Source organism: Pectinophora gossypiella, chromosome 13 (assembly GCF_024362695.1).
Source record: "Pectinophora gossypiella chromosome 13, ilPecGoss1.1, whole genome shotgun sequence".
NCBI classification, from domain to species: Eukaryota; Metazoa; Arthropoda; class Insecta; order Lepidoptera; family Gelechiidae; genus Pectinophora; species Pectinophora gossypiella.
In genome coordinates, this window is record NC_065416.1 from 6,542,158 (window position 1) to 6,569,470 (window position 27,313).

At 36.2% G+C, this 27,313-nt stretch overlaps 1 protein-coding gene across 5 annotated transcripts in view; it reads left to right on the top strand.

The window, feature by feature from the left end:
• The window catches only part of LOC126372248 (uncharacterized protein C6orf132 homolog), a 78,058-nt gene that overhangs the window by 15,849 nt on the left and 34,896 nt on the right, over window positions 1-27,313 (top strand). Inside the window, exons 1-2 of one of the 5 annotated variants that reach the window (XM_050017934.1) lie at window positions 636-677; window positions 4,197-4,314. The exons of 2 other annotated variants lie outside the window; for them this stretch is intronic. In XM_050017934.1, the coding sequence (XP_049873891.1) occupies window positions 660-677; window positions 4,197-4,314 (136 nt within the window). In that variant the 5' untranslated portion in view covers window positions 636-659. Of the gene's footprint in view, window positions 1-635; window positions 678-4,196; window positions 4,315-9,890; window positions 10,197-27,313 lie in introns of those variants that run through there. 2 more of the 5 variants (XM_050017933.1, XM_050017937.1) reach the window with 2 other exon arrangements.

Here is a 27,313-nt window from a genome sequence, read left to right on the forward strand (position 1 = left end):
TATTTAGGTAACTGAACTTTTTACCTTATATTTTCGTCGGTTGTAAACTAAGTTACTAACAATACCCTAGTGAGGTATCAACAGAAATGGCCTTTCTTTCCGGAACATTTCCTACTACCTTTAACAAAATATACAAACATATATATTTGTACCTTAACTTTTTGTAACGTAGGTAAAACTAATGGAAAATCGCTTTTATTCACATTACCTCTTTGATCTCTTAAAAGCGATTCCCACGGCCTACAACAACAGTATAGGTAGGACCTCTAAGAAACATTATTGCAAACCCATTTGCCGGATTAAATCATAACCTAGTTTAGTATTGGCAATTCTAAATAGAGACGAGTTGTTCATGCATCTATTCCAAGCGAATTAATACACGGGAGGCAATGACTGAAAATAGTCCCGTTATAAAAGACCGTAGAGTTTATTTTTTATTTATAAGTACTTATGCTTAATTAAAGCAAGGTAAATTGAGCCTAATAAACGCATTAAAGTATGGTACCTACTTAAGCTGGATCACAGTATTATGCTTACATCAAAATTCAAATGTAGGGAAAACCCTTGCTGAGTGTGTTGTGTACCACTTTACTTGTTTTATTAGACTACTTTATATATTTAATTCCGCGGGGTTTTACCGTTTATTCGACACTTCAACTATGTGCAAAATACATATAGTAAGTATTATGATTTATTTACCTGTGAATACACATTGTATGTGTACATAATCACGTCGTCAAATATCTGTTAAGAAAACGTAAATATTATTATTATGACTTAAGTATTAAGACTCATTGGCTCATTTCTAGAAACTACTGGGAGTGAATTGAATACAGGGGGGTTAAAAAGGCCACATCGAAGCAATTCATCTAAAAACAATATTGCTATTTGACATTTGTTTGCATTGCGCACTTAATTTTCAATGCGCAAATGAGATTGCAGTACCTATTGCTTTTTTACATGAATTGCTTCGATTTGGCCTTTTTAAACCCCCTGAACTCATTCATCTGTTTATACTGCCGGGCGTGTCTTACAAATCCGACAGAGAGATTGAGTCTTTTCTAATGATACACCTTTATATGAGCGATGGACTTCTTCTTGCGAGATCAATGACCGATCTCATCAACCTTGGTGTTAAAGTTACTCGACCCGCCATAGGCTCTTGACAAGGCTTCACGTTACCACTATATGTATACTTAACACGGATCATCTTTCGGACAATCGGGTGATCAGGCTGCAATGTCCTAACCAAACTAGGGATCACAACGTGATTTTTCGTGATTATTTCCCCACCGGGATTCGAAACCAAGGCCTCCGGATCGTGAGCCTTACGCTCTACCACTGGACAACGGAGGCCATTAGGGCGATGGGTCGAGCACCTGTCTAATAAGGATCATCATTTCCATCCCTGTCCACCCATACGTACCAAAAGTGTCTGCAAGTTGGCTTCCTCCTCATCGCGAGTTTATATACCTATTTATAGTAATTTCTAGAAGTTATGACTACGACACCTGTTCCTTATAAAGTTATAAGTAAACAGAGATAATTTTCCATTCCATTAATTACGCCAGGCAGTATATGTGTACGTGACCGGCACTTCGTCTGCATTTTCCAGCAAATTATAATTTACCTTATGATTCAGGCTAACCAAGAGCAATGTAAGGATTCGCACGATATCCTCTTTTATACTTTTTTTATGGACACAAAGATAATATAAGAGATATCTGAGTGATAAGTGTTATTTATTTCATTTCATTTCTGTGTAAACAAGGATTATTAAGAGATAACAAAAAAAAAAGGTTCTACATCATCCTTCTGTTTTATACACATACATACATACATACATAAACTCACGCCAATTTCCCACCGGGGTAAGCAGACACTATAGAATTCCATTCTGTTCTGTTTTATACACTTCTGCGTTTTGCATTTGCCTTGTAAAAATGTCGCTTCATTATCGCCTGACAAGTCCATCACAATTCTTGTCTTTCACTAGGAGCACATAAAATCCGTGATAGCCCGTTCGTTCGTGATTTAGGTCGTAATGTCACGGGTTCTAAACCACTGAATCTGACTTTATGAGTTCGAATTCACGTTTGGATCATAGATAAATGATATCACGTGATTTCCGGGATTTGTGCCCGGTGCCCATTCTCGCGAGATATCGTCTAATTTTTCGGGATCAATCCCGAAGCATAATATGACGAGATCCCATTCGAGATTGACGGGATTGGCCGAATCTCCTAGTTAATTATTTAGTTAGTAATATTGAAGAATAAAGGTTTTTGTTATTTTTTAAAATACACTTCTCATCAAAAAAATCGAAACACCTTGCAAGTTTACGTTTTGTCAGGATTATCAGAAAAATGTGTACATTTAGGAATAAATGTTAAATGTCGTTTAATAGTGAGTAATATGAGCTTATCAAATCTTAATGTTAATGTTCTAAATTTAAATGAATTTTTCATAGGTTTCGTATTTTGTTAAATGAGTTATTTTTATTCCGTATGGAGTATAAAGGAAATGGATAAAACAACACACGTAAATGAAAAAAAAAGCTAAAAAACGTTTATTTAATAACTTGTATTCCCTCCCCGAGCTCTAATTACTGCTTCCATACGGTTCTTCATCGATCGGATGAGAGTCACGATCACATGCTGTGGTATATTGTCCCATGCCTCTTGGATTGCATCTTGCAGCTGGCTAAGTGTTTCTGGGGCAGGATCTCTTGCTCGAATTCGTCTCTTTAATTCATCCCACAGATGTTCAATGGGATTCATGTCCGGGCTTCTTGCTGGCCATTCCATAATAGAGATATCGACTTCGTTAAGATAATCTCGTACGACGCCCGCGGTGTGAGCCCTAGCATTGTCGTGCATGAATACGAAGCCGTTGCCAATAAAATGTGCATAGGGCATCACATGAGGCTCGAGACACTCTTCGACGTACCGATGACAGTTTAGTGCAGGCAGACGTGGCCCAGACACGAAAGCAAGCTCTGTCTTACCGTCGGCGCTGATTCCTCCCCAAACCGTCCACGAACCGCCACCATAGCTGACCTTTTCTTCAATGCAGCATTGTGCATAGCGTTCTCCGTCTCTTCTGTAGACCTTGTTCCTTCCGTCGTTACCATACAGCATAATTTTACACTCATCAGAAAAGAGAACTTTGCTCCACTGTAGGTATGACCAATTTAGGTGCTCACGTGCAAAGTTAAGGCGCGCTCTTCGATGGTCTGCAGTTAATTTCGGCCCATTTGCTGGCTTATGCGGTACCAGTCCACGATCCTTCAACCTTCTTCTAATTGTAGAGTCACTTACAGCCACCCTTCGTACAACACGAAGCCGCTGCTGCAGTTGAAAAGCGTTAAGGCGTCGATTTCTTAAAGAAGTTGTTACAATAAATCGATCATCTCGCTCAGAAGTGACCCGATTCCTGCCAGATCCTGAACGGCGCGTGAACAAACCAGTCTCCCGATAACGTTTATAGACTCTATGAACAGATGACAGGCTTAGATGCAGTCTTGCAGCCACAACACGCTGACTAAGGCCAGAATCCAGCAATGCCACAACTTGGGCGGCTTCTGTGGGCGAAGTATCCATACGTTTTAGAAAAAAAACCTTTTTTCAGACGTCCCAAAGTCACAGTATTGAAATAAAAAACAAAAAGTTTAAGGATAGGCGCCAATTTTTAGTTTTTAAACGCTAAATGTACTCCAACCCTAAACACACATTTGTCTCAAAACAGTGATTCATTTCGTTTATAAGATAAACAAATGAAATTCTAATTTTGAATTTAGAATTTTCGCTTATTACTGTAATGGCCAAACTGCCAGCTATACATTTATGTATTTTTTTTCATCGTATGAATTCTTTTTTGTGTTAAATTCGGACAGAAACAATGAAAACGGAAGTGTTTCGATTTTTTTGATGAGAACAACTTTATTTTAACCTCACTATCACAAACAAGCAGTTTTCATCGTTTTCAGCCATCCTAACTTTACATTTTTTATAAACTAGTCGAAATCCCGAGAATTTTGAATCTCACGGGATCGATATTTCCAATTCCGCGAGATCTCGAATTTGCAATCTCGAGTCGGGATTGCATTCCCTTGTTTATACTATGCACCTCTGCCTACCTTTTCGGGGATACAAGGATTTGTTATAACTATAACTTGATGTTTCTCTTTGTCCCAGGTAAGTGGTGCAAGTGGAGCTGAGAACAATATGTCACAGAGACACGGACAGAGGGCCGGAGCGAGGGACGCGGTAGGAAGCGAGGCCCCCACTCCGCACTATCACGTCAGCCGCATAGGTGAGTTCGTGAACAGCCTATAGGCGTCCCACAGCTGGGACGGGCAGGCCTTTATCGACCTGAGCAATAACACAAGTCTGTTTACGCGTAGTGAAATTTTGTGGAATATAATAATCACTGCTATCGGATAAGTCTAATTGCGAATTTATTTAAAATATAATACGATGAAAGTTTAGAGTTAATTTTGGCACGGGATATGACACAATACGAACGATTGTCTATATTAACGTTCCATAAATGTTTGTTCTAAAAAGTTTTATCTCTAGCTGTCAACTCTTAACACTGAGGAGGCATGGACCATAATCCACTGCGCTGCTCCATTGCGTGTTGGTCGATTACACCAGTGGCCTGTTTAATAAAACTTACAATTGTAAATTACAGCGACAATTTGATGTTCATTACGTAGCTAATATGAAACTGCAAAATATTCGTGATCACACACTCCGCAATGTACATCAAATTGTCATTGTATTTTACAATTGTAAGTTTTATTAAACAGGCCCCAGGTGTTTATGGCCACACCATTCGTTCGAGTTTTCAATGTTTTATTTATATTTTTAATTGTACCTCAGTCTAAAAACATACATTAAAACTAGATGGAGGTAGATGATTTATGCCTTAGACAAAAACAGCCTAGGTAATAAAGATATACCCTGTTGACGGAACAGTTTTATTTAGGTACTGGAAAATAATTACCTGTGCCTATATCACCTATGCCTATACTTATGCACAGGCCTCCCCTCAATCCACCCGAGGAGGTATGGCGCATACTCTACCACGAGTTAGTGGAACTGTTCTATTAGGTAAAATGATTTTGAGTATACAGTAAGTAATTATCCTACGGTAAAGTGACGAGCAATTACGACCGCGAGAACTGATTGAAGGCTCCGACTGGATTGCTCCGTTCTACGATAACGGCATTGACTGATTTATAGAACAGAGTACTGCTGCACTAGTTTGCTCATCGTGTAAGTACTAATTAATCTGCTGTCATAAAATATATCTTCAAGCTATTTTATTTTCGGGGTAAACAAAGAGTAATTACCTCTAGTTGCGGGTTTCGGGAAACACTGCACGGCCTAACAAAATTATAGCATCTGGAACATTTTTTTTTTTCACAAAACCTATTTTCAGAAACAAATTCAATCGCCGGTGAATAAAAACAAAATGGCGAATGAACAAGATGGCCGGCATATAAAGTGTTTTTTTGCTGAACTGTTAGAGATAGGTGGGTCATTTTCGAAAGTGATTTCGATAATATCCCCGTCGGGAATCGAACCTCCTCCAGATCGTGAGCCCAATTCTCTAACCACTAGACCATGGAGACTGTTAATAACTTCGTAGAATAACTTTTCTAATTTCCTTTATCAGATTAATGGCTTCAGCAGTGACAGAGTCAAGGCTACTTCATTATTTCTACGTATTAAGCCCCAATTCAGTGCTATAGAAACAACTGCCTATTTATATGCTAGAAGGTTACAATGAATAGGCATTTTCCAGGTGTACGTACGTGTTTTAGCCTCGATTACCTCGTCATTAGGTGTTCTGGATAAAAAAATACTGTTTTCCTTTTTTGTTTCAAGCAAACTTGAAATAGCTGGTGAAGGCCTTCGGGGATAAAGGTGTGATTCAATGTTATGTTGGAAACTTGAAGGCAGGATAAAAAGCTTCCGATTTTCCTTAATACTTGCTGCTTATTATCCAGAGAATGTTATGGAAATATACAATGGTCATGTTAGACTGGTAATAATCTCAAACAAAAAATCTGAATGAGGGACTTTCTACGTTCCCCAAAAATAATATAGATGGCGCTGTACAGACTTAACGTGATAATTACCTAAGTATTTTTTTTATTCCGCGGGTACATAATTATGCAAAAATATAATGTAATGGCAGAATTATTACTATTATTATTATTATAAACTCACGCCTATTTCCCACCGGGGTAAGCAGAGACTATAGAATTCCATTTGCTTCGATCCTGATACACTTCTCTTGCTTCCTCCACATTCATCAATCGCTTCATACACGCACGCCGGTTCAGAGTAGATCGTATTGAACCTTTTCTAAGGACATCTCCAATTTGATCATCATTTGATAATGGCAGAAGTATGTATAAAAATAATTGTTGCTTGATATTTGGATCAGATATGGTGCAGAATTCTGTTGCGACATATATCGCTTCTCTTTATTTTGATCAGAATAATAATGGGTGGATGATGTGTTGTGCCTGGGTGTAATAAGAAGGGTCATCACATCACTTATACAAAAAAAACAAAGATAAAAGATGCATATGTCTGTTATCCATGAAATTAGAAGATCAAAAGAAGGAAAATCTTTACAGCGCTATCTATATTGTTTGCGTAGCCTGGAAAATGCCTAATCCAAGTATTGGTCAACACCTACCGAAATGCTGTGGGACCTACTAGATGAAAATCCGTGGGCCCGTGGCTTATTCGTGTGCACGATCTACACCGGGACATATTAGAAAAACTAAAAAACATGTGTTTAGTGGGATTACACTAAATATGGTCAATACAATCCGATGATGTATACGTAGTAATAGGATAGGGGAAATAGACTACGTAGCAAAAAAAGACAGGAAAAATTGTGTCAGTAAGCGACATGTTCAAATTCAAATTTTCTTTTTTTTTTCTTAAAATTTGATTATTTTGAGTTAGCTGTAAATAGGCTACACAACATAAAATAAATGTATAGATCTTTAAGACATATTACGTTAAGTACATACCCAATTTGGGACATACAATTGTATCACAGAAATGAAAGACAATAAATAACTTTCTATTCTACTCCAAGTATTATTAAAACAACGAAAATCCTTGGGCAGTTCACGCGGTATCCGGAAAGAGTTATTTTCTATTTATGTACAGGTTCAACTAACAAACTTGTTATCTGTTGCGCAAATGTAAACATTTACGTAACATAGCTAAGAAAATATCTGTACCTAGCAGGATTAATAACACTTCTGCTACGTAGCAACAAGGTTGAAATCTTGGAATTGATTAAGTATTAACCTTATTGCCGATAATGTCAATATACCATGAATTAGGGACTTTTCACCTTTACGTGCACAGGGAATCGTATTTTTTACAAGCTTTGAGCTTTGTTATAAAGTATACGAGTAATAAGCAATATGAACCGAAAGAAAATAAATAACTTCTGTCACTTTTCATTTCCAGTCTATTTTTTGTAGATTTAGTTGACCTGTGTGTTGTAGTCCCTTCGGTCTGTCTCTATTCCCCAATTATTTTCCTTTTTTTTTATAAAACACAGCGTTTGTCTTCTTTTTACTTAATTCTCCCCCTTCGTCTCTTTCCTTCTAACTTCCGATGCGAGATATTTCAAAACCAACGTTGGTCGTGTCGTCGTTTGTGTATGTATGTATTCTTGTGTAAGTATCACGGAATAGAAAAAAGAAGTTGGAAGGGCTAAATAAGCGCAAAACGCGCGCCATACAAGTATGAGCAAACAATTCATACTTCAACTTTGCATTCCACTCGTCCGCAAACTTTAAAACCCACGGAGCGCCGCGATTGTATATTAAAAAGTCATCTTATGCATTATAACCTGCAGAGCAAAATTCAAATATAGACTATCATGCAAGGAGTTCCCTCCTTATACCAGGATAGCTAAAACACTAAGTATGATCGGCTATTTATCAAAAAAATACGTGTGTAAGTTTGTATTGATAAAATTGCATCCCATCACATAAAATATACATTGTAAAGCGGCTATGGAATTTAAGAAGCAGTAGAGCTAGTCAACTGTTTGCAGGAGTAGAAGTTAAAGAAAGCGGGATCGAACCGGCGACAGCGGTTCTCATACAACATACGCGTTGGGGCTTTCCATCTTCTTTCTTCCATTCCGTGGTAGGTATGTAGACCCTAATTAACTACGTCACTAATATAATGATCGTGACCTTATCCAACTATAATTAACGACGCTGAACTTACAACCGCGGGTTATCACAGGTCGCTCGACTTTAATATTCGAGGAATAGCTAAAAATATTGAATAATATAAACAAAATTAGTATTGGGCTATGACGTAATATTGGCTATTGTTGGCTGTTAGTTTCACGAAGCTGCGTCATATCTCTGTCGTCATGTCTGAATGTCGTCATGTGGCATGAGCACTGACAATTGCCACGATTTAACATCGAAAAGAAGAATATATACGAAAATTGCAGGACATAAACTAAATCAGTAAAAACTGAGTGAGCCCATCAAAAATATTTTCCTGTTTTATGTAGTTTGAATTGCCCCAGTGCGAAGGAAATGACACCTTCCAATTCTTATGTAAGTATTTAGTTGTTTTCTTAGCATTGTCGTTCAGTCTGGAATCGAACCTGGAGCTTAATAATAACAGGTAGACGCACTACGAGATAATTCACCCTGTTGCCATATTTATAAATTATCTCTTGTTCCAATAGACAAATCGATTGACCACCAATTTTTGAGTGCGTTCTATGCACTTACGTATGTTACTTTGTAATTATTTATTTATCAGAGTTATAATAACAAGTTGTACTTTATCATGTATTGCCCTATCTCGCTGGTAGCGTGTTAAGTACAAGCTGTATTGACTTATTAGTTATTGGTTATCAGGCATTCAATCCAGTTTAATTTGTATTTAAATATAAGCCGATTTATACTAAATGTCCCTTGTATTATGTATGTATGAGTGCCAATGGTAGGTGGTATCGCGTCACTTTTAATATAAAGCCAAGCACTTCCCGGTCTATAAGAGGCTGTCTGACCTTCTACATAATCACAAGTGGGTGCGTGTATCATGTCACTTATTTCATGTTTCATTTATGTTTTTAATTCGACCCTCTGTTTTGATCAGCGCAACAATGTTGAACTTTACCATCGTAACACACAACAATAACATTGAAGAAATTATATCTATAGGTTATACAAATATTGTTACCAATCAGTACCTTAGTTATAATTAATACCTAAATTAATGACGTTACTTCAATAATTATAGTGCCGGGAACATAAAACCGTGAACAAAATAAGCGACCGTTGAACTCTTTTGTATGAAAATTTCGGTAAACTCAATTATTACTTTCTCGCGTTATACAATGGCCTCTATGAAACGTTATTTTAGCTGTAAAGACTGTTTTATTCGTGATCGTTGGCTACTTCATATAATTCATGGATTTAGTAGGTACCTAATTATTCATATGTTTTGGATGAATCCCAATCCAATGCTACAATTTTTATTATGGTTCAACAAATGTTACAGAAGATAATATTCAATTCACATTAACATTAATAGTATCCAAAACAAAATTATAATAATATTGAAAATAATATCTGCGATACCGGAAAGGTAATGTTCGTAGATAAAGCTACTAAGCCTCCTTGGGGGAGGATAACGGATTATGGAACTTAGTTGGAAGCCGTTCATTTCATCGACAATTATAATCCAAAGATTCGCCGGCGAAATCTGTCCATTTCCCTTCGGATTTTATATCGGTTGATATAGGCGCGGTTGTCCGACGAGTGGCAGTGGCAGTCGGCGGACAGTCGGCAGTCAGCCAGCGAGTCAAGCCAGTAGCACGAGGGCGCTCGCATCGTACGCACGTGTTGCGCGGCCGACGATGACGACAGGCCCCCGGAACCCGCGCGCCCGACACACACCCGCGCTCTGACCGGCACACTCCTCACTCCTGTTTACATCACTGTTTGGATGCATAAACTTATCTTAGCAGTGCGGCTAGGCGGCTGAAGGATTGCGAAACTATACAAGTGAAGTTTAAAAATACATTGGCAACTAGTGCGAAGTGACGCGAGCTCGAGATGTGCGCTTGCGGCAAGTTCTATGACTTCTGGAGGAACTCGTGCGGCGCAGGTGAGCGATGCACTTTCTACAACCAGTTCCAAATCTCGACGGACTTTCCCGCGCCGCTCCCCTAACTCCCCAACAACTCTCCGATAGATGCATCTTTACATTTCCATATAAATGCATCCCAGTCCAATCAAAGTTCTCGGTTTCTCTTAAGATATTCGTCTTCTCCCACAACGAAGATGTCTTTGCATATCATTGAGTTTTTAAACTCGCGAGAAATCGAATAGGTATCATCGTCGACAGCCAACTGCATTCGTTGGCAAAATGCTTTCACAAAGATGCGTTATAATAACCTTGTATATAAAGTTTTCTCGACGTCTTGAAACGGTTATTTCGGGCTACCTACAGACGTTACCGCGACACCGGCTGTTTATCTTATGTATACTGGTCAGACGCTCGACTGACGTGTTAGAAATAATTATAAATTAAATTATTCACTAAGCAAACGTCATGCGTATTAAAAACTGGCGATGTCCTTGGTATGCCTATTTAATAGATATTAAGATATACCATTATCATTCATTGCTGCTTTGTGGGCAAGGGTGTCAAGGCAGTGATACACGAGATTACCAATATACCTACAACCAATAAAAAATATTTGAAGAGAAAAAAATGCATAGAGAGCAAGTCTAACATTTGGCAAAGAGATTGTAGCACGGTCACCAGCACACAAGGTCGGCCACATTGTGAATGAAGAATTATTTTTATATCCTGTTGGAACTCAGGGTCGGTGTGTAAAGTTGTCCAGACGGGCCAAAGCTTGCCCTATCAAGAGCCGTTACACTCGACTTTTAAATCCCGTTTGTGTTTGTTTGTTACCTATAAATAAGAAAACATTAACTGCTATATTAGACAGGACTTCGCAGCTTGAGTACTTATAGTAATTTTAATACAAGAACATTAATATTTTCATAATCAATCTTGAAATTTGGCTCAAGTCCTTAGTTGTTTTCCATCTAGGTAAACCTTCAGCTCGTTAATAGTCAGAATGGTAAGTCAGTGCCCCTGAATACCATCATGAAATCCTTACTTATCGCATCTTATTACGCCTTGACACCCTTGCTTCAGCCACGAGAAATCCAATACAGTTGCGATATTCAATTTCCCACATAAAACCAGCATTGCAACAATGCAAACCGACGCATTCTCAAGGATAAGATAACATGTGAAATAGCGCATTGAGGCAAGATATAGAACAATGTGTAATCCATAATTTATAAACGTAAAGTTTTATGGTCGAAGGATAACGATGCGAAAAAATATAATGAGCCCAAAATTAGCATGATATTTTTATTCTGCAGCTTGTTAGATTCCACTCAAATGAAAACCGGATTCGGATTAAAATCAAGAATGTCTTGTCTATATGTTAACCTTGTTCAATTCGTATAATGACAAATTGTTATACCTACAATAATATAAGAAGATTTCGGATTGTTTCAATTGTTTCAAATATTACGAACTTCATATATATTTTTTACACACTTTGTTCTGTAAAGTAGATATGCCTGGCTTAGCGTGATGATCACAAGTTTACATACGTATATTATTCGCTCTGATGAATATAAAGTTTCTTACCACTAAGTTATACCTCTAGGTATATAATTTTATAATTATAAAATCTTATTATCTGGATTATTACAATAAAATTACTAATATTAGGAGAAAAAAAAGGTTCTAGACATTTAAATTGATCCAAATTAAAGACCATTACTAGATAAACTGAGTGTTTTAACTCACTGTTTGACGATAATTAACACACAAAATTAAGTTATTAGACTAATCACAAGCGGAAGATCTCAATTTACATTTTGTATATAGTCTAATTATGCACACTTGACATATCACGAAAGTTACGCACGAAAGGCCAAATGCTGACGGATAGCCGAATAGTTTTGGATGTGTACACTTCACTTTAGGTCGTAGGAACATGGATCTATACATCCAAGTGCGTGTACTTGCTTTTCCACTGACCATGTTTCGAGTTTGATATTACGTGCTGCAAACTCCTATTCCGTATGCATAGAGCCTAGGGTAAATTAAACTGTATTGGCTGTCTAGCTCGAGTGTCTATGTCTATCCACGCAAGGTCAGCATAGTCCTAAATCTGGCAAGTTTCGTGGCTCACGTTGCGTGCTAAAAAGGAGTTTGTTAATACACGACCGACCCCTGATAATTGACCTTCATTACGACGGCTCTGATTGACCGCAGATGTTTGAACGACCTAAAACTCTCCGTCGTGTACTCTGGCATCGTTATTCAGTATACTAGACTTTTTATTTTGTCGATCAAGAGTTTTTATTTCGCGAACCATTTATTTTTCGTGGACTTTGATTCTTTGACGAAGCTGTTTGGTTACTGATTAGTGATTATTTAGCTGCGATAAATAGAACGGCGTCTTACCTGTTATTGCTATTGTATAGGTAGGCTTTACACGGCACGGATCTACTATATAAGAATATTGCGACTTATTTTTCCAATGTCATTTAAGTACGTATGTAAGTATCCCACCCTGTACAACATGTAACAATATAAAACCTACTTCGGCCCCGAATGCGTGTCGTTCACTGCTCACGTAATTCTTAACGCGATTATTTCCGAAGCTAATCTTAGTAAGTCATGTGTTGTTTAGTAAACATACCGTAACCACACCAGTGGTATCGTACCTACTTACTTATACTGCTACCTGTGTAGAGAATTTTCATTTAAAATTGGTTTGGCGTACATATGCAGTCTTAATTGTAGAAAGTCTTGCCAAAAATGGAACGTACTTGACTCGAATAGAGAGCGTCTAATCACGCTTAAAAAGAGCCAGTTTTTAGAAAATGCTATAGGTAGGTAATACTGCTGTTGTTATATACATTTACATAAATGTAATACATTACCATCAAATATCACTATGGCAATAAACTTTCACAAATAACAGGGGTTTAGTTAGTGAAACTTCTACCTACTCGATAGTCGCCTTATGAATGTAATGTATAAACATTACATTCATAAGGTTCCTATAGACATTTCCATGTGTTCCGCGCACAATAGCCGAAATCCTTAGCAAATAATAAGACAATCGAACCGTTATTACAACACCTCATTTATTTCTTTATTGTTTTGTACTAAACAGCTTTATATTGAATTGGATATCGATAAACAATGTGTGTTATTTAGGTTTGATACTTTTTTGTACCAAGTCATATTCTCCTCTAGCTACCCCGCCATATAACTTGACGTTAGAATATTCACCGAGCTATACAGTTGATTAAATATAAAACGCGTGTTTTTTCCCATACGTTTAAGTATCATTTTTGCACAGTGCTTTATAATTCATACCGTCGTTTACGTAACTGAAGCCTACGATATTTCTTGATAGTCATGGTCATTATGCCGGACACGTATGGTTCAAACCTATCGATTTCTATACTACATATTATTAAAATCCAGAAACTTCTTTACTTTATCGATTATTTTGGGCGGATTGTAAAAATTTTCACATGTTGGGGCGACATGATTGTCGTACATAAATGTTCTCATGGTAACTGAGCTCAAATTATTCAGTTTTAATGACCCATGACTTACACGGATGATAGATATTATTTGTTAAAGTAACCACTACTTATTATCACTATTAACCATTATTTAAGAACTTACACATTAAAATTTATAAGTTTCACCATTCTACTTAGAATATTATGTCAAACTTTATGGAGTATTATTCATGAGTTGTTTTTAAGAGGAAAGAAAAAGTTGGTACATTGCACTGAATTAAACGTCGTTAATTGTCATTACCTATACCTAACTATATTAGCTACTTCGTAAAATATTAGAGTGCTAATCTTAACACTAATTGTGAGTCAATAATTGTAAACAGGTATTAACAATTTGACCGAGTTTTTAGAACTTTATTTGACCTTTGCAGGTGTTTACTTTATGTTTACCCCTCAAAGCGTTAATTATAGTTGAGAGGCAATGCGCGTTTTGACTCCTGTCTGGAAGAAATTACTCTAGAGCATAAGGCCGCCCAGTAGTACTGTATTCATGTGTTGTGTTTGATTGTTAAAATTAAGTTCTGTTCAATAAAGTGTCAGCTGATTTGATTTTATACATTGAATAATTATGTTATGTAAGTAAATACGCATTTCTCTTCCTTTTTGTAAACCTAAACTCAGGCTACTCATGTTCTCTTTTAATGTATTCTGAAAGATCACGATAAGGTAGAATTGAGGAATGCAAACCTATTTAAATCAAATCCATGTATGTCATAACAGATCTTAATATAATTATAATAAAGTTTCAATACATTTTACCACCACGGTCATGCCATTTTTTCATTTTTTTTTTTGCTCCTTATAGGACAAATGCTTCTTTGAATTACCGTTACAAAAGTTCATCCACGTGGTGGACACTTACATGGCGACCAGTTATTGCTACGGCTTCACCAGGTGTGAACAAAGCGAGAACATCTCCAGTAATTAAGTTATAAATAGAAAATCAAACAAACATAGGAATTCATTCATTTGTTTGTCAACAGTTCTTGTTGTGGTTACGTCACTATTAGTTTAAAATTAAAATATTATATCTACTTAATACGAAACTTGCGTATTTTTATTTATTTATGCCATCACTTACGAACAAAACGGATGGGCTATCCGGTAGGGCCGATAGTATTAGGGATATAGTTTTTGGTGATAAAAAACCCCTAAATCGAGCAGATTATAAAACCCCGATAATAGTCACAAAAGTTTCACTTATACTATAACGTTGTTATTTAATTTATATTAGTTTGTAAAGTTTTAACTTGCGCGTGAGTTCGAACACCGGTTCCGGAAGTGTTCCAAAGATAAATGAACGGTGATACCGATCAGAAGTTCCAGTTTGTCAGGAAGGAACCGAAACTTCGTGTTAACGATTCAGGGTCGACGACTATACTAAATATGAGAATAGAATAAGAAATGTCTTATGAACCGTTAATACATTAATAAATTATCTTCCTCTATAAGTCCTATGAATTATATAATTTAAATAAAAAATAGCTATAGGTATTTTCTTTAACACAACAATCTGAAATGATATCAAAAATCTAAAAGACAGCTCCTTTACAATTCATAGTATTTTGCCAATTAAATAGAAGATATAAAGGACTTCTAAGATGTACCTTGGTGGAAGTAATTTAAAATCAGTAGGTAATCAAAATTCCCCTTCAATCTTTTCAGATTTGAATACCACAGGTACTGGGCAGGGCGACTGAATAAATGAAAACCACACTCTTTCCAGTTTCCTCCCTTATCTATTGTACAGATTTAGCCAATTGAATGCGCAACAACATAAATTCACGACTATATCCCAATTGGGGTAGTCAGAGATACATTAATCGCAAGATGAACTAAGCACCCACACCTCACCGAACTTTCAGTTATACCAACGCGATAGATGGTGAGCCGTATCGTCGACCTGTGTCGTCGTCAATCAGGGACTTTGTAGGCTACGTTCTCCAAAAAAATATAGATAATATAGATGGCGCTGTCCAGATTAACGTAATAATTACCGTGTAATGGCAAAAACATATACAAAAATAATTGTTGCTCAATATTTGGATCACATTATGTATAGAATTATGTTGCTACCTATATTGCTTCTTTATTTTTATCATTTTATAATAGTGGATGGAGGATGTAATTGTGCCTGTAAGTAATAAAAGGGTCATCATTTATACCCAAAGCAAAGATATAGGATGCATTATGGCTGTTATCCATGAAATTAGAAGGTTAAACGAAGGAAAATCTTTACGTATAGCGGTATCGATATTGTTTTTGAGGAACGTAGAATGGAAAGTCCATCTTTGGATGCATCATACCTGCATGGCTAATATGCATAAAATTATTGATTGATTCAAAAGATTTTGTCTTAATCAATAAGTTTGTTTTTTCCATAACATGTGTGCTACGTGATTTTGTTCATATTTTCACAGAACGACATACTTATTTGGGTTCACATATTAGCACCAATCGACAAAACGAATTATATCGGCAGAATCGATAAAATGACCGTTACAAAATTTTGCCACGGTGCGCATGTTAGCCCTACACATAATAGCTATCGTAATGATCTTCAAACTATTCATAAACTATTTCTGGGATCTATAAGTGTTACATCAAAAAATTGAGACGTTTAGAAAGGCATTGTGCTGAAAATTTGGCATGACATTAGGTTAGTTTCACACTAGCCTCCGTTCATTCAATACGAAATCATTCACGTGTAAAATTGAATATAATTTTATTTAGGTATTCTTCTAATGGTTATACAATCAACTGTGAGCCTCGTAACAATTTCTTCGATAAGCCAAATGATCGTATTGATGATCGTCACGAATCTTCAACAGCTATTGAATCGCGATAATATTAACGTTCTTCTCGTGAGTCGCTATTAAAATAAGCTATAAAACCGTCAATAAACACCTGTCTGGAGCCTTCGATATAATGCCGCACTGGCTGTTACGCTAGGTACCTATATACCTTATATTTATAGGCGATACAGTTCAGATCCTGTCATATATCAACACAAAAACCTGCATATAAATCGACTAGTTAGTATTTAAGTCTTCTTCTTATCGTGTGGGTTGTGAGGTGGAATATCAACCCCATCAACCATTGGATCAATGTTATTATTGAGCCGCCAAGGGCCCCTGACATGGCTCATGTAACGATTACTCCCTTACATCAGTAAAAAGTAACCGGGACCAACGGCTTAACGTGCCTTCCGGAGCACGGATCGTCTTACTTTCGGACTATCAGGTGATCAGCCTGTAATGTCCTAACCAAACTAGGGATCACAAAGTGATTTTTGTGATATGTCCCACCGGGATTATAACCCGGGGCTCCGGATCGTGAGTCCAACGCTCAACTACTGGACTACGGACGCCGTCAGTATTTAAGTTCAATATAAGTATTAATATAATGTTACATTAGAAATTTACCTATTGTAGCACCTTACAGTACCTCGCTATGAAGCATTCAGTTTATATAGTTTTCCACAATACTGGAACACACACTTGTGTAAATTTTCCATGATCAAGTCTTTCGAAAACTTCGCTGATAAACAGTTGGAATAGCAACCACATCACGTTTCGTATTGTTTTCGCTTATGTCGAGCAAATAGTATTAAAGAACAATATACATTTTGGATGGAAACTAACAACATTAATTTGCTAAACAAATTAGTTCACATGAAATGCTAGTTTTGTCGTATGATATTTGTTCTGGCATTTTATGCTCTCATTATTTGTAATGGCTGTTTGATCAATGATATGATATCATCATGTTTTTATTTAAGATTGTTTATATAAGGACTTGCATAAACAACGAATGTTCGGTATCAGAATAAACGATAAAATTGAGAAGGGTCGCGCGTATTTTTCGACGAAAATTGGGAGTAACGAAACGGCATTTCCAATAAAGATCACATAATACAACTGTTACCCTGTTACGTAACTAACTATTGTTGTGTAAAGACATATTTTTCCTGTCACCTACTGTCAATAACAGAATTTATTTTAAAACAGTAGGCTCATTTTTATTTGCACAATACATAATGAGTATTGTCGATTGGCTGCACTTAGCAACACAATATGTTTATTTAGCTAGAGGACTCTTAACATATCAAGTAATTATTGTGTACTTTACGTACATCACAACTATTAATAGAACACCAGATAAATCATGGGGATTCCAGGTAATTTCTTCTGTGACACTCTTGTAATATAACATCATAAATGAAGGTTTCATTCCTTTGTCATCCTTCATAAAACGATATCTCTATTACTTGATATTGACGCAGTGAGCTAGGTGGTACGACGTAATTATTTTATTACTACACACTAGAAACATCTTCCAACATACTGGATGTTAATCTGTTTTAAATAGACTTTGTCGTTTGCGCCGTGATTTATATTTAAGTATCAATCAGCATGAGTATTCAAAATCATCTATCTACCTAAGTGAGCAATCGCGTTAAAATATTACCTACATTGAAAAAGATATTAAAAATGACATATGACTAGAAAATACCGTCAGAAAAATTAGAAGTTTGAGTCTAAATATCATAACATTACAAAAGTTAGCGAATTAGTTACCTACCTATATTTAGACAACAATATTACGCCAGCTTTTTAATAAAAAAATATGAAATAATAATTGTTCATTAATTACTTAAATGGCTAGGTATGAATCCATCGATAATTTAGCAATGCCCCTGGTGTTGTTATTTGAGGTGCTGCGGCGCAGGCGCAATCTGTCACCGTCGGCGGGCTGAGACCGTTCCAAAGAAATCAATTCGTCTTGCCCAGCCGCACCACTCGTGCCTACCTAGTTCAATTGCATTAAACTGTTCGCAATATTCTAATATTAAAAGTTTATCAAATATGTTTTTTGTTTTTAGATAGCAATTTCCTTGGCAAACTTATCATATTTTTTTAATCTCACGCAAAGAAAATTGTTACACACTAGTATAAAATATATATTTATTAATTACTATAGATACAATGCCGTACATCTGTTTTCATCTGTGTTGTCATAGAACATTTCTAGACGGCCTCAATAAATTGGCAGTGGTATTATAAAACGTCCATCTAGTTCAATGAACAGGTCTCGAGCAATGACAATGATACTGCGACGTATTGGTCACGTGGAGTTAATTGGAAGAGGCGGCACCAATCAGTGGTGGCCAGCCAGATTCGATTAACTTGCGATTATTAGCCAGGGCACTACCTACAAACGGACCTGTTGGCCTGGTAACATGTACCCCCCCGGCGCTTATCATTATCGGCCCATTAGGGTCGATTGATTCTGTCAAATATAATCATGTCAGACAATGCCCTTACCCAAGACTCGCGCCCAACAGATCACCCTCAGCACAGATTACTAGATACGTCCCTCAGGCCTGATGTCTTAAATTTTATACCGGGTGAAAGCCCTCAGCACTCCTCATTTGTCCGGCCAGTACTTAATGCGATCTGAGGCAAACCTACAATAATTCACGTCAAAAAAAATTCAGACCTGGTTACACGTTTAATAAAGACGACTTTTAAAATTACTAAAATGTTATTGTTCACAGACATTATATTTACGTAGAACCAAAACTATAGAAAAGTTTTACCATAGTTATGATGATAAAGGACTCGAGTATCAATCTAAAAGGACTGAAGCCTATGCTCCCTATCATACTGAAACATGAGTGTAAAAATATCTCACTTTCCTGCGAGATATACATTATATTATATTGTATAAATATTATGTAATTGGATTAAACTCTATACACGATTGTAGTGTATCTTTTGTAGACTTCTATATTTGGCTCTTAGAAAAGTGTCGCGCGAATGGAATGTTACCAATTGGTGCTGCAGAGGTTGAAACTCCACATCGCCGGTCTTAAAACAGTTGTCAGAAAAACAATAAAAAAAAAGTATTTTTCTTTTTGTTTTTTCTTTTTTTAAACCGTTGTCAGAAAAACAATATCTCATTTAGGACAGCACCATGACTATCAATGAAAATTATCATCATTAGAATTTCAGATAAGAGAGGCCAAAAAAAACCAAACGATATAATAAAGTAATTATTTAGGTATTAGGTACGTGCGATCTCTCTTCTACGCACAATTTTCAAAGCAGTTATGCAAATCAAAAATAATTCTAAACATAATAAAATGTTGTTTAGCTATTTGGGTATCACACATATTTTTATAGCTAGGAATGTCATACGTTCCAATAAAGATGTGTGTTGGCTAAATAATATGGGCTATAATCATACTTAACTTCTCATAAAAGTAGATAGATACTTTCGATATCACTCGTTATTAAACACTATATTGTTAAAATATGTTCGTCATCTATTTTACACAGCAGGTTTGTAATATTCGGAGGTGAGCTGCTCTTGTATTTCACCGTCAACATTTTTTTCACTTCGTAACTACTTGAGTATTTGTCTTTTATTGTAAGTATACTATACGTATGTAAGCGATTCAGCAATTACTTTTGGGAAAGGAAAAATAGCGCTACTAATTCGTCGACACACGAGTTCTTACTTTATTGTTTAAACAAAATAATACTTATACGTATCTATTCCTGTACACCTCTCACCTATTGGAGCAACCAATAAGTCATTTAGTATGATACTAACATAAGCTCACGACTATATCCCATTTGGGGTAGTCAGATGAACTAAGTACCCACGCTCCACCGAGCTTTCTGTTGGACCAACGTGATAGGTGATCCATATCGCCGTCTATAATGACGTCATATAGTGTGACATAAAATATAAACAGACAGTAATAATGTCCATATACGTACGTAGTACAAATTACGTTTCCATGTTTCTGTGTTCTTACTAAAGTCCAGGGATCTTCACAAGTCTCTAGAGAGCCACATAGCTGGTGATAATGTGGGGTCCTAGAGTGGCTGCTGTTTACCCTTGTTTATGGCTGTTCGCGTTTTAGTACGATATATCGTATATGTATAATGTAGGTATGGTATAGCTTTCAATGTGGAGATTTATTACTAGGTCAACTAAAATAAACAATCCTAAAGATAGCTGTCCTTTTTTTATAGGTACAATAATGTTGTGTTTTTGTTTGTTTTTTCTATCCTTTTACAAAAATAAATGTATAAATGTGCACACTCCACTCTCAGTAGAGATGGCAGAAAGAAATGAAAATTGATTGCTACGTGACACGTGATCCCACTTGTTTATTTACATATTTGTTTCCTCTAGGCTTGTAATTACAACTGTTTAAATGAAGATTCATATTTTATTGTTTACATTTTGATCTATATATAAAAAATAAGCTGATTCATTCATTGCGATGACCGAATAAACTTGCTTCAATTGAACGCCTACGGTATTGAAACCGAACAAGTTACTGCTCAATTATCTTTGATACGACCTTATATATTGTAACCTCAGGACAAGACGAATCAAATCAAAATCAAAGCATTTGACTCAAATTAAGACGCTAGTTATAAATCATGATTATTTTTGAAGGGCAAATGGAGAGCTATTACTATTGATTACCTTCGCATTATTTTACTTACTTATAGAATCTTAAATTACTTTTAATATATACTTATAGTTAATTTATATATTAAATATTTGTATATTAAATGTGGTTCAGTAAGATCTACTCTGAACCAGCGTGCGTATATGAAACTATTGATGAATGTGGAGGAAGCAAGAGAAGTCAACATCGAAGCAAATGGAATTCCATAGTCTCTGCTTACCCTGGTGGGAAATAAGCATGAGTTTATATAAATGTATGTATGATGTACATTAACAGGTTAGGATGATAAATCAAACTTCTGGGCATAGGCCACTCATCACAGACGGTACGGAGAATATTCCAACACGCTTCACTGTCAATCATTTGGAAAAGTTCGTTTTCTACAATGTCATCAGCAGGAGTCGAAGTCAACCCTCTAAATTGCTACTCAAGGTGTCTATAACATAACATATAAAACAATTTCAATCTCAAGGTGTCTAACCATACATGATTATGTCATTCAATATTTATCAAGCTCCCAGACAGTGAGGAGATCACATGACACTACAGAATGTGATTATGAGCTGAGATGCAGCTGCTGACCTACGACCCGGTCGGTGAATTGTAGTGAATTAGCTTAATAGATGATAGGGCATTCATCCTGCTACTATACACCATCCTTACTAGCTAGTCGTTGGAGAAATTATCTAATAACGCTCCCTTTTAGCGCCGTTTATACCAATTTCACCTAATAAGGTCCGTTTTTGATCAACTTCGGCATCTACCTATGGTACTTCATAAAGAGTGATGTTTGGTTGTTTTACTGATTGCCTTGACTAAGAGATTACGTTGTCTACATCATAATATACGGATGGTAAAACGCTTCATTATACTTATTTATCCATTTTAAAATCAATACTGTAACATACGTGTGGCTGCAAAATTAACCCGTAGTTCTGTTTGTTACGATAAGGATTATGAACGTGGCTTGATTATGCTACTTGACAACCTAGTCAAATAAGATACATTTCCGAAACGTCAAACGATTTTTTTCTATGGGATTTGGATGAAAATACAGTCGTGTGACGTCATCAATATAAGCGGTCCAAACGTATTCATTGTTCCATAATTCGTAATTCAAATTCGAATAAAGTCAACAAGAAAAATAAGTTTTTTTTATTATTATTTGACACTGCCTTCTATTTCTAGATTAGCATTTTATAATTTATCATTGACGCAGTCAAATACAATGTATTTTCATTACATTAAAATCCTTTAAACAGTGCAAAGGCATCAAGTTTCACGGCAAAGAACATTCAGTCAGCGTGGTGATAGGTAGTGGGCGGACATCCATCAGGGGGCTAATTGCCTGCAGTAACATTTTAGGGTTGGGGCGCTGAAGGGCAGGGGAGGGTTATTGTACCTATACAGTGTCTTAGTTTCTAGCTAGAAAAAACGAAGGAATTGGGTGAAATATGTCATGAGTAGGAGAGAAATGAGCGTAGGACTGGCAGGATGAGAGGGGAGAAATATAAAATACTGCGATCTACAGCGAAAGCGTTTTTTGTAACTTAATGTAAGTACATAACTCACATGTAATAACTACAAATCGTTTGTGCACTTCAGCCACTTGGTATGGATATCATGAAATGGATAGGATAACCATCTTGTCGATCTAATATGATTATATATACAATGTGAAGAGGACCCAAACAGCCATTACGGGAGAAAAGTAGCTAAAGGTACATTTTGTATGTAAGTAGATATTGTATCATACTGTGCTTCTTTTAGGTAGGTACTTTCTCGTCTCAAGTAATTTTCGCCTCATTCAAATTTTATACTTATCGATTTTAAGAGTTAATTTGATGTCGCAGTGGAATTAGTAGAGTCGCATCCGCCATTTGAATTGTAAAATTGCTTGTAGTTCTGATTTTTATTTTTTAAATCGATACGAATAATGAGTACTACTATATAGGATGACAGATTATAATTATGTAAAAAAATATATGATGATAATCAATGACAATAAAAACAATAGCGTTCCATTGCTAGCATATTATATAGAGTGTTAATGATTTTGTAACAAAACTTTGAGGGATGATTCGGACAAAGATTCTGAGTTGATATCAAGTGGAATTTTCCATCGCGTTTCTATACTTTTACGGTAGAAAGTTCCACTTGATATTAACTCAGAATCATGGTCTGAATCATCCCCCTCGGTATTCGTTACTATGTCACTAACACCCTATATAGCACATTTCACCACCCTGCCCCACTGCCGGCTGATTGAAGTGTTCGATAAATTCGCGTCAGTGAAGCTATGTTTCAAAACAAAAACTAAATTAATCGTGTCAATTGATAAAGCGGTACTATTCCGAATGGCAGCTTGAATCCTGTTTTATTTATAACCATTTTAGACTCGTAAATTTGGTTTTGAATCAGGTTGAGTATCGGTTCAGACTGACTTATTATCAATTCAGGTAAATATTTGTGGGAGTGAAGGCTTTATTTAAAGTAAACAGCGTTTTGTTGGAGTTTTCAGAAGGGTCGTATATCCATCACCTGCCTAATCTGCCCTAGAGTGGCATTTTGAAGGGGAGGCACTGAAAAGGGAACAGGAAACATTATACAAGAGTAAGAAATGTATAAGTGTATTATTTTCATGTAAAATAATCTCTTACTTAGCAAAGATGATTCTGAATAATTTATGACATAAACTTTCCTACGTTCTTCTTCTATCGTGTGGGTTGTGAGGTGAAGTACCAACCCCATCAACCCTGGTGTCAGGGTTACTATTGAGCTGCCAAAAACCCCTGACATGGCTCATGTAACGATTACTTACATCAGTAAGTAGTAACCGGGAGCTACGTTCAATACCTACTACGTAATACTCCAACAGGGCAACGTACCCACAACAACGTATAAAGCTTTTTTGCAGAAGGAAAAGGGATATTTGAGAAAACATTCTTTTCACACTACAACTACACATATAAAAGTACAACGTCAACTAAACCGAAGATTTGCATACCATCTTTGATAACCTGAAAAAAATACTTTGAACACATTCTTTTCACTCTACAACCATTCTTTTCACTTACACAGTATACTTACTAAAGTTAAGATTTGCATACCCTTTTAGATAACCTGAAAAAATGCTTTCAAATTTTAGAAAGTGTTGCATATTCATCATCTTCTTAATTGCCTCGAAGTAACATTTTAGGCAGAGTGGAGGACTAAGGAAGGACTCGGAAGGTTATTGTGCCAGGCGCGGAGTCAGGTCGAGGGGCTCTCGACCCTTCACGAAATTTCTAAGAACCCCTCATGATGCAGTCTTATTTGTAAAGGCAGATTTTACTTAAAATTTTGGTGCTTGTCTTACTCAAGGACCATATTTTGTTCGTATTATTTTTATATACAATTCGGTTTAATGAGTAAGTATAAAACATTAGCGAACGTGAAGCGAATTTATTTAGTTAATATTATTATTATCAGTTTCCGCGAATATTGAAATCGGCCTCAGAATTAAATAATATCGTAATGAATAATTGCTTAAGCAAGGTTATCGCGAAGGAATAAAATAAATAAAAATTTGCGCGCGTTACGCGATTTCCAACAAATCTTATACTCACATCTTACACAAATATTTATGGTAATCATGCAGAATATAAAATATTTGCATTATTTCTAAATTTGTATCTGCGTGGTATTATTTACCTACTGTCTGCTTTATTCTTATGCTTTTCAAAGCTATAGAAAATTGAAAAATTGCGCCGTCCTTGGGGGGAAACTACCATAATGACTAACGATATGCTGTCTACGACGTATACAAGACAGGATTAATAAATCTGTGCGAGTAAACGTCACCTGCAACCACACTCATTTAATAGGGTTAGCTGCGATTAAATGTTTCCAAACCGTTAACAATTCGCCACTGTTTCGCATTTTTTGTTAATGTTTTTTTTAAAACAGTGAGGCAATGAGCCTCCGAGTTCAGTGTCAGACGTGACTTGTGAGCGCTCGAGTTTAACGCGCTTTGGGAAACCGGTTCTTGCTAAATCTTGACATTGAAATTTGCTTGTACTAGCCCTAGCTACGGAACTAAACCACACACACGCACATAACATTGACAGCTGTAGTGTGTGGGAATATGTAATGGCAAAAATACGGTTAGAATTTTATAAAAAAAACCTATTTCTAGTGCACTACTCTACAAGTCACCCCATCGGCGGAAAAACTTCTTGTTTAATTAATAGATATTTGTACACAGTAGGTAACTGTTTTGATTTGTATTCATCGTATAATCGGAACTAGTTTAATTGGGCTAAAGTTATATGACGCTCTTTTGCTCTTTCTATAAACAGGAGTGACATCGTGTTGTACAATATTTTATTTGTTTCTTTTGTGTGCAATAAAGAGTTATTGTATTGTAATGTATTGGGGCCTCTACTAAAATAAACATACTTCATTATCATCACAAATTTAAGAGCCACGCACTTATCGGTAAAGCATTCTCCATGCTACTTTTTTAGGGAAAAATAGGCAATGGTTTTCTTGCCTTCCGCCCCCAAAATACTCTGTCTGATGCAAGTGAGATGGCGCCAAGAGTCTATTTCAAAGCCGTAGCCTACTGCTCTGACTACTGTCCTCCGCATCTGCATATTATTTCGTATATAAGTATGTTGTACTGACAGTTACAGCACACTTATATACGAAACTTCATTTTCTTACTGTAGGCTTTATTTGTAGTACTTATGGAAAACTAAGCAACCAACCATCTAGTACGTGTAGGTACTACCTTTTACGTTCGTTCACCAACTAGCGATAAAACCTAATTCATATGCAGGCAGGGCACACGTCACGTACACCATAACAAAAGGAGAATAACTATATATTCACATACTAAAACACCATACGACAATATGGAAACTAAGAAATACATTCGTATAAACATATAATAAGTGATTCAAGTCGTCGTGTTTTTATTGTACCGGTAAAATAACGGTTCTATGTTTTACTTCATGTTATAATACAAGTATTTCTTGCCTATTACACTTATTTTCTTTATATGTACATGTGGTGTATCTATGAGGGGCAAAGAGAGGTCCATGTTGCTCTATGATGAGGGGAGACCTGTGGTTTATCTGACGTTTTTCTATGCTTTTGTGTCATGTCACAGATGTCATTCGAATATTGTTTCTGTTCCCAAAAATGCAAGATTTCACTTTTTAAATGAAGTAAGAGTAAAAGAACTAAATCTAGGCGACATACGGTCTAGTGCTACTTAATTACTTTTAGTGGTACTTACTTAAGTTAACCTAAGCAATCGGCCTTAGGCGTAATTGTGCTAATCGTCTAGACTTAGACGATTTATTCATATTTCATGTTTTATAGTTGCTCCATTTTCGGTGGTAAGGACTGTAACCGGACGATGACCTTTTAGAATAGAACGTAAACGATATTGACGTTTCGAGGGTGACTTTACCCAAGTTGACGAACGTTCGTACGAGTAACATTGACCGTTCAAAGTACACCAGCAACCTTCAGGCTCAGGTCCAGTATTCAACCGTTAGTTCGCATTAGGTAGGTACTTAAACGATCGATAAGCGTTACATCTTTTATTGATAATTATAAAAATCGTTATGCTATTCTCTAATGACTTACTCTATAATGTAATTGTAATTATCTTTGCGTCTAAGCATCACTTTCGAAGTCTTTGATGTAATTAAATAGCCAATAATTAAATAATTATTTAGGTATTTATCATTAGTTAACTTCATAATGATAATGACGGTGAAGTATTAGCTGTGACGTACTTTCGTGTTTTTAATTGATGCAATAAAGCATTTGTACATCAACTCAAATATTGAATCGATGCGTTTTCGTAATTATTATAATGACGACGAATAATTGTATTTTTATTGTCACCTTCATGCGTAAGCAAATGAGACTGAAATGAAAAATGTGTTTATTATCACAATAATGTAACGTAGAAGGCACATGAGTGAGTTATATAATTATGCATCCTTTCATGTAATCTTGCGCGTTTACCTCAAAACGTATCGTAAGCAGTAAACGTTACGTCCCGTTACGCGAATATTTTTCTT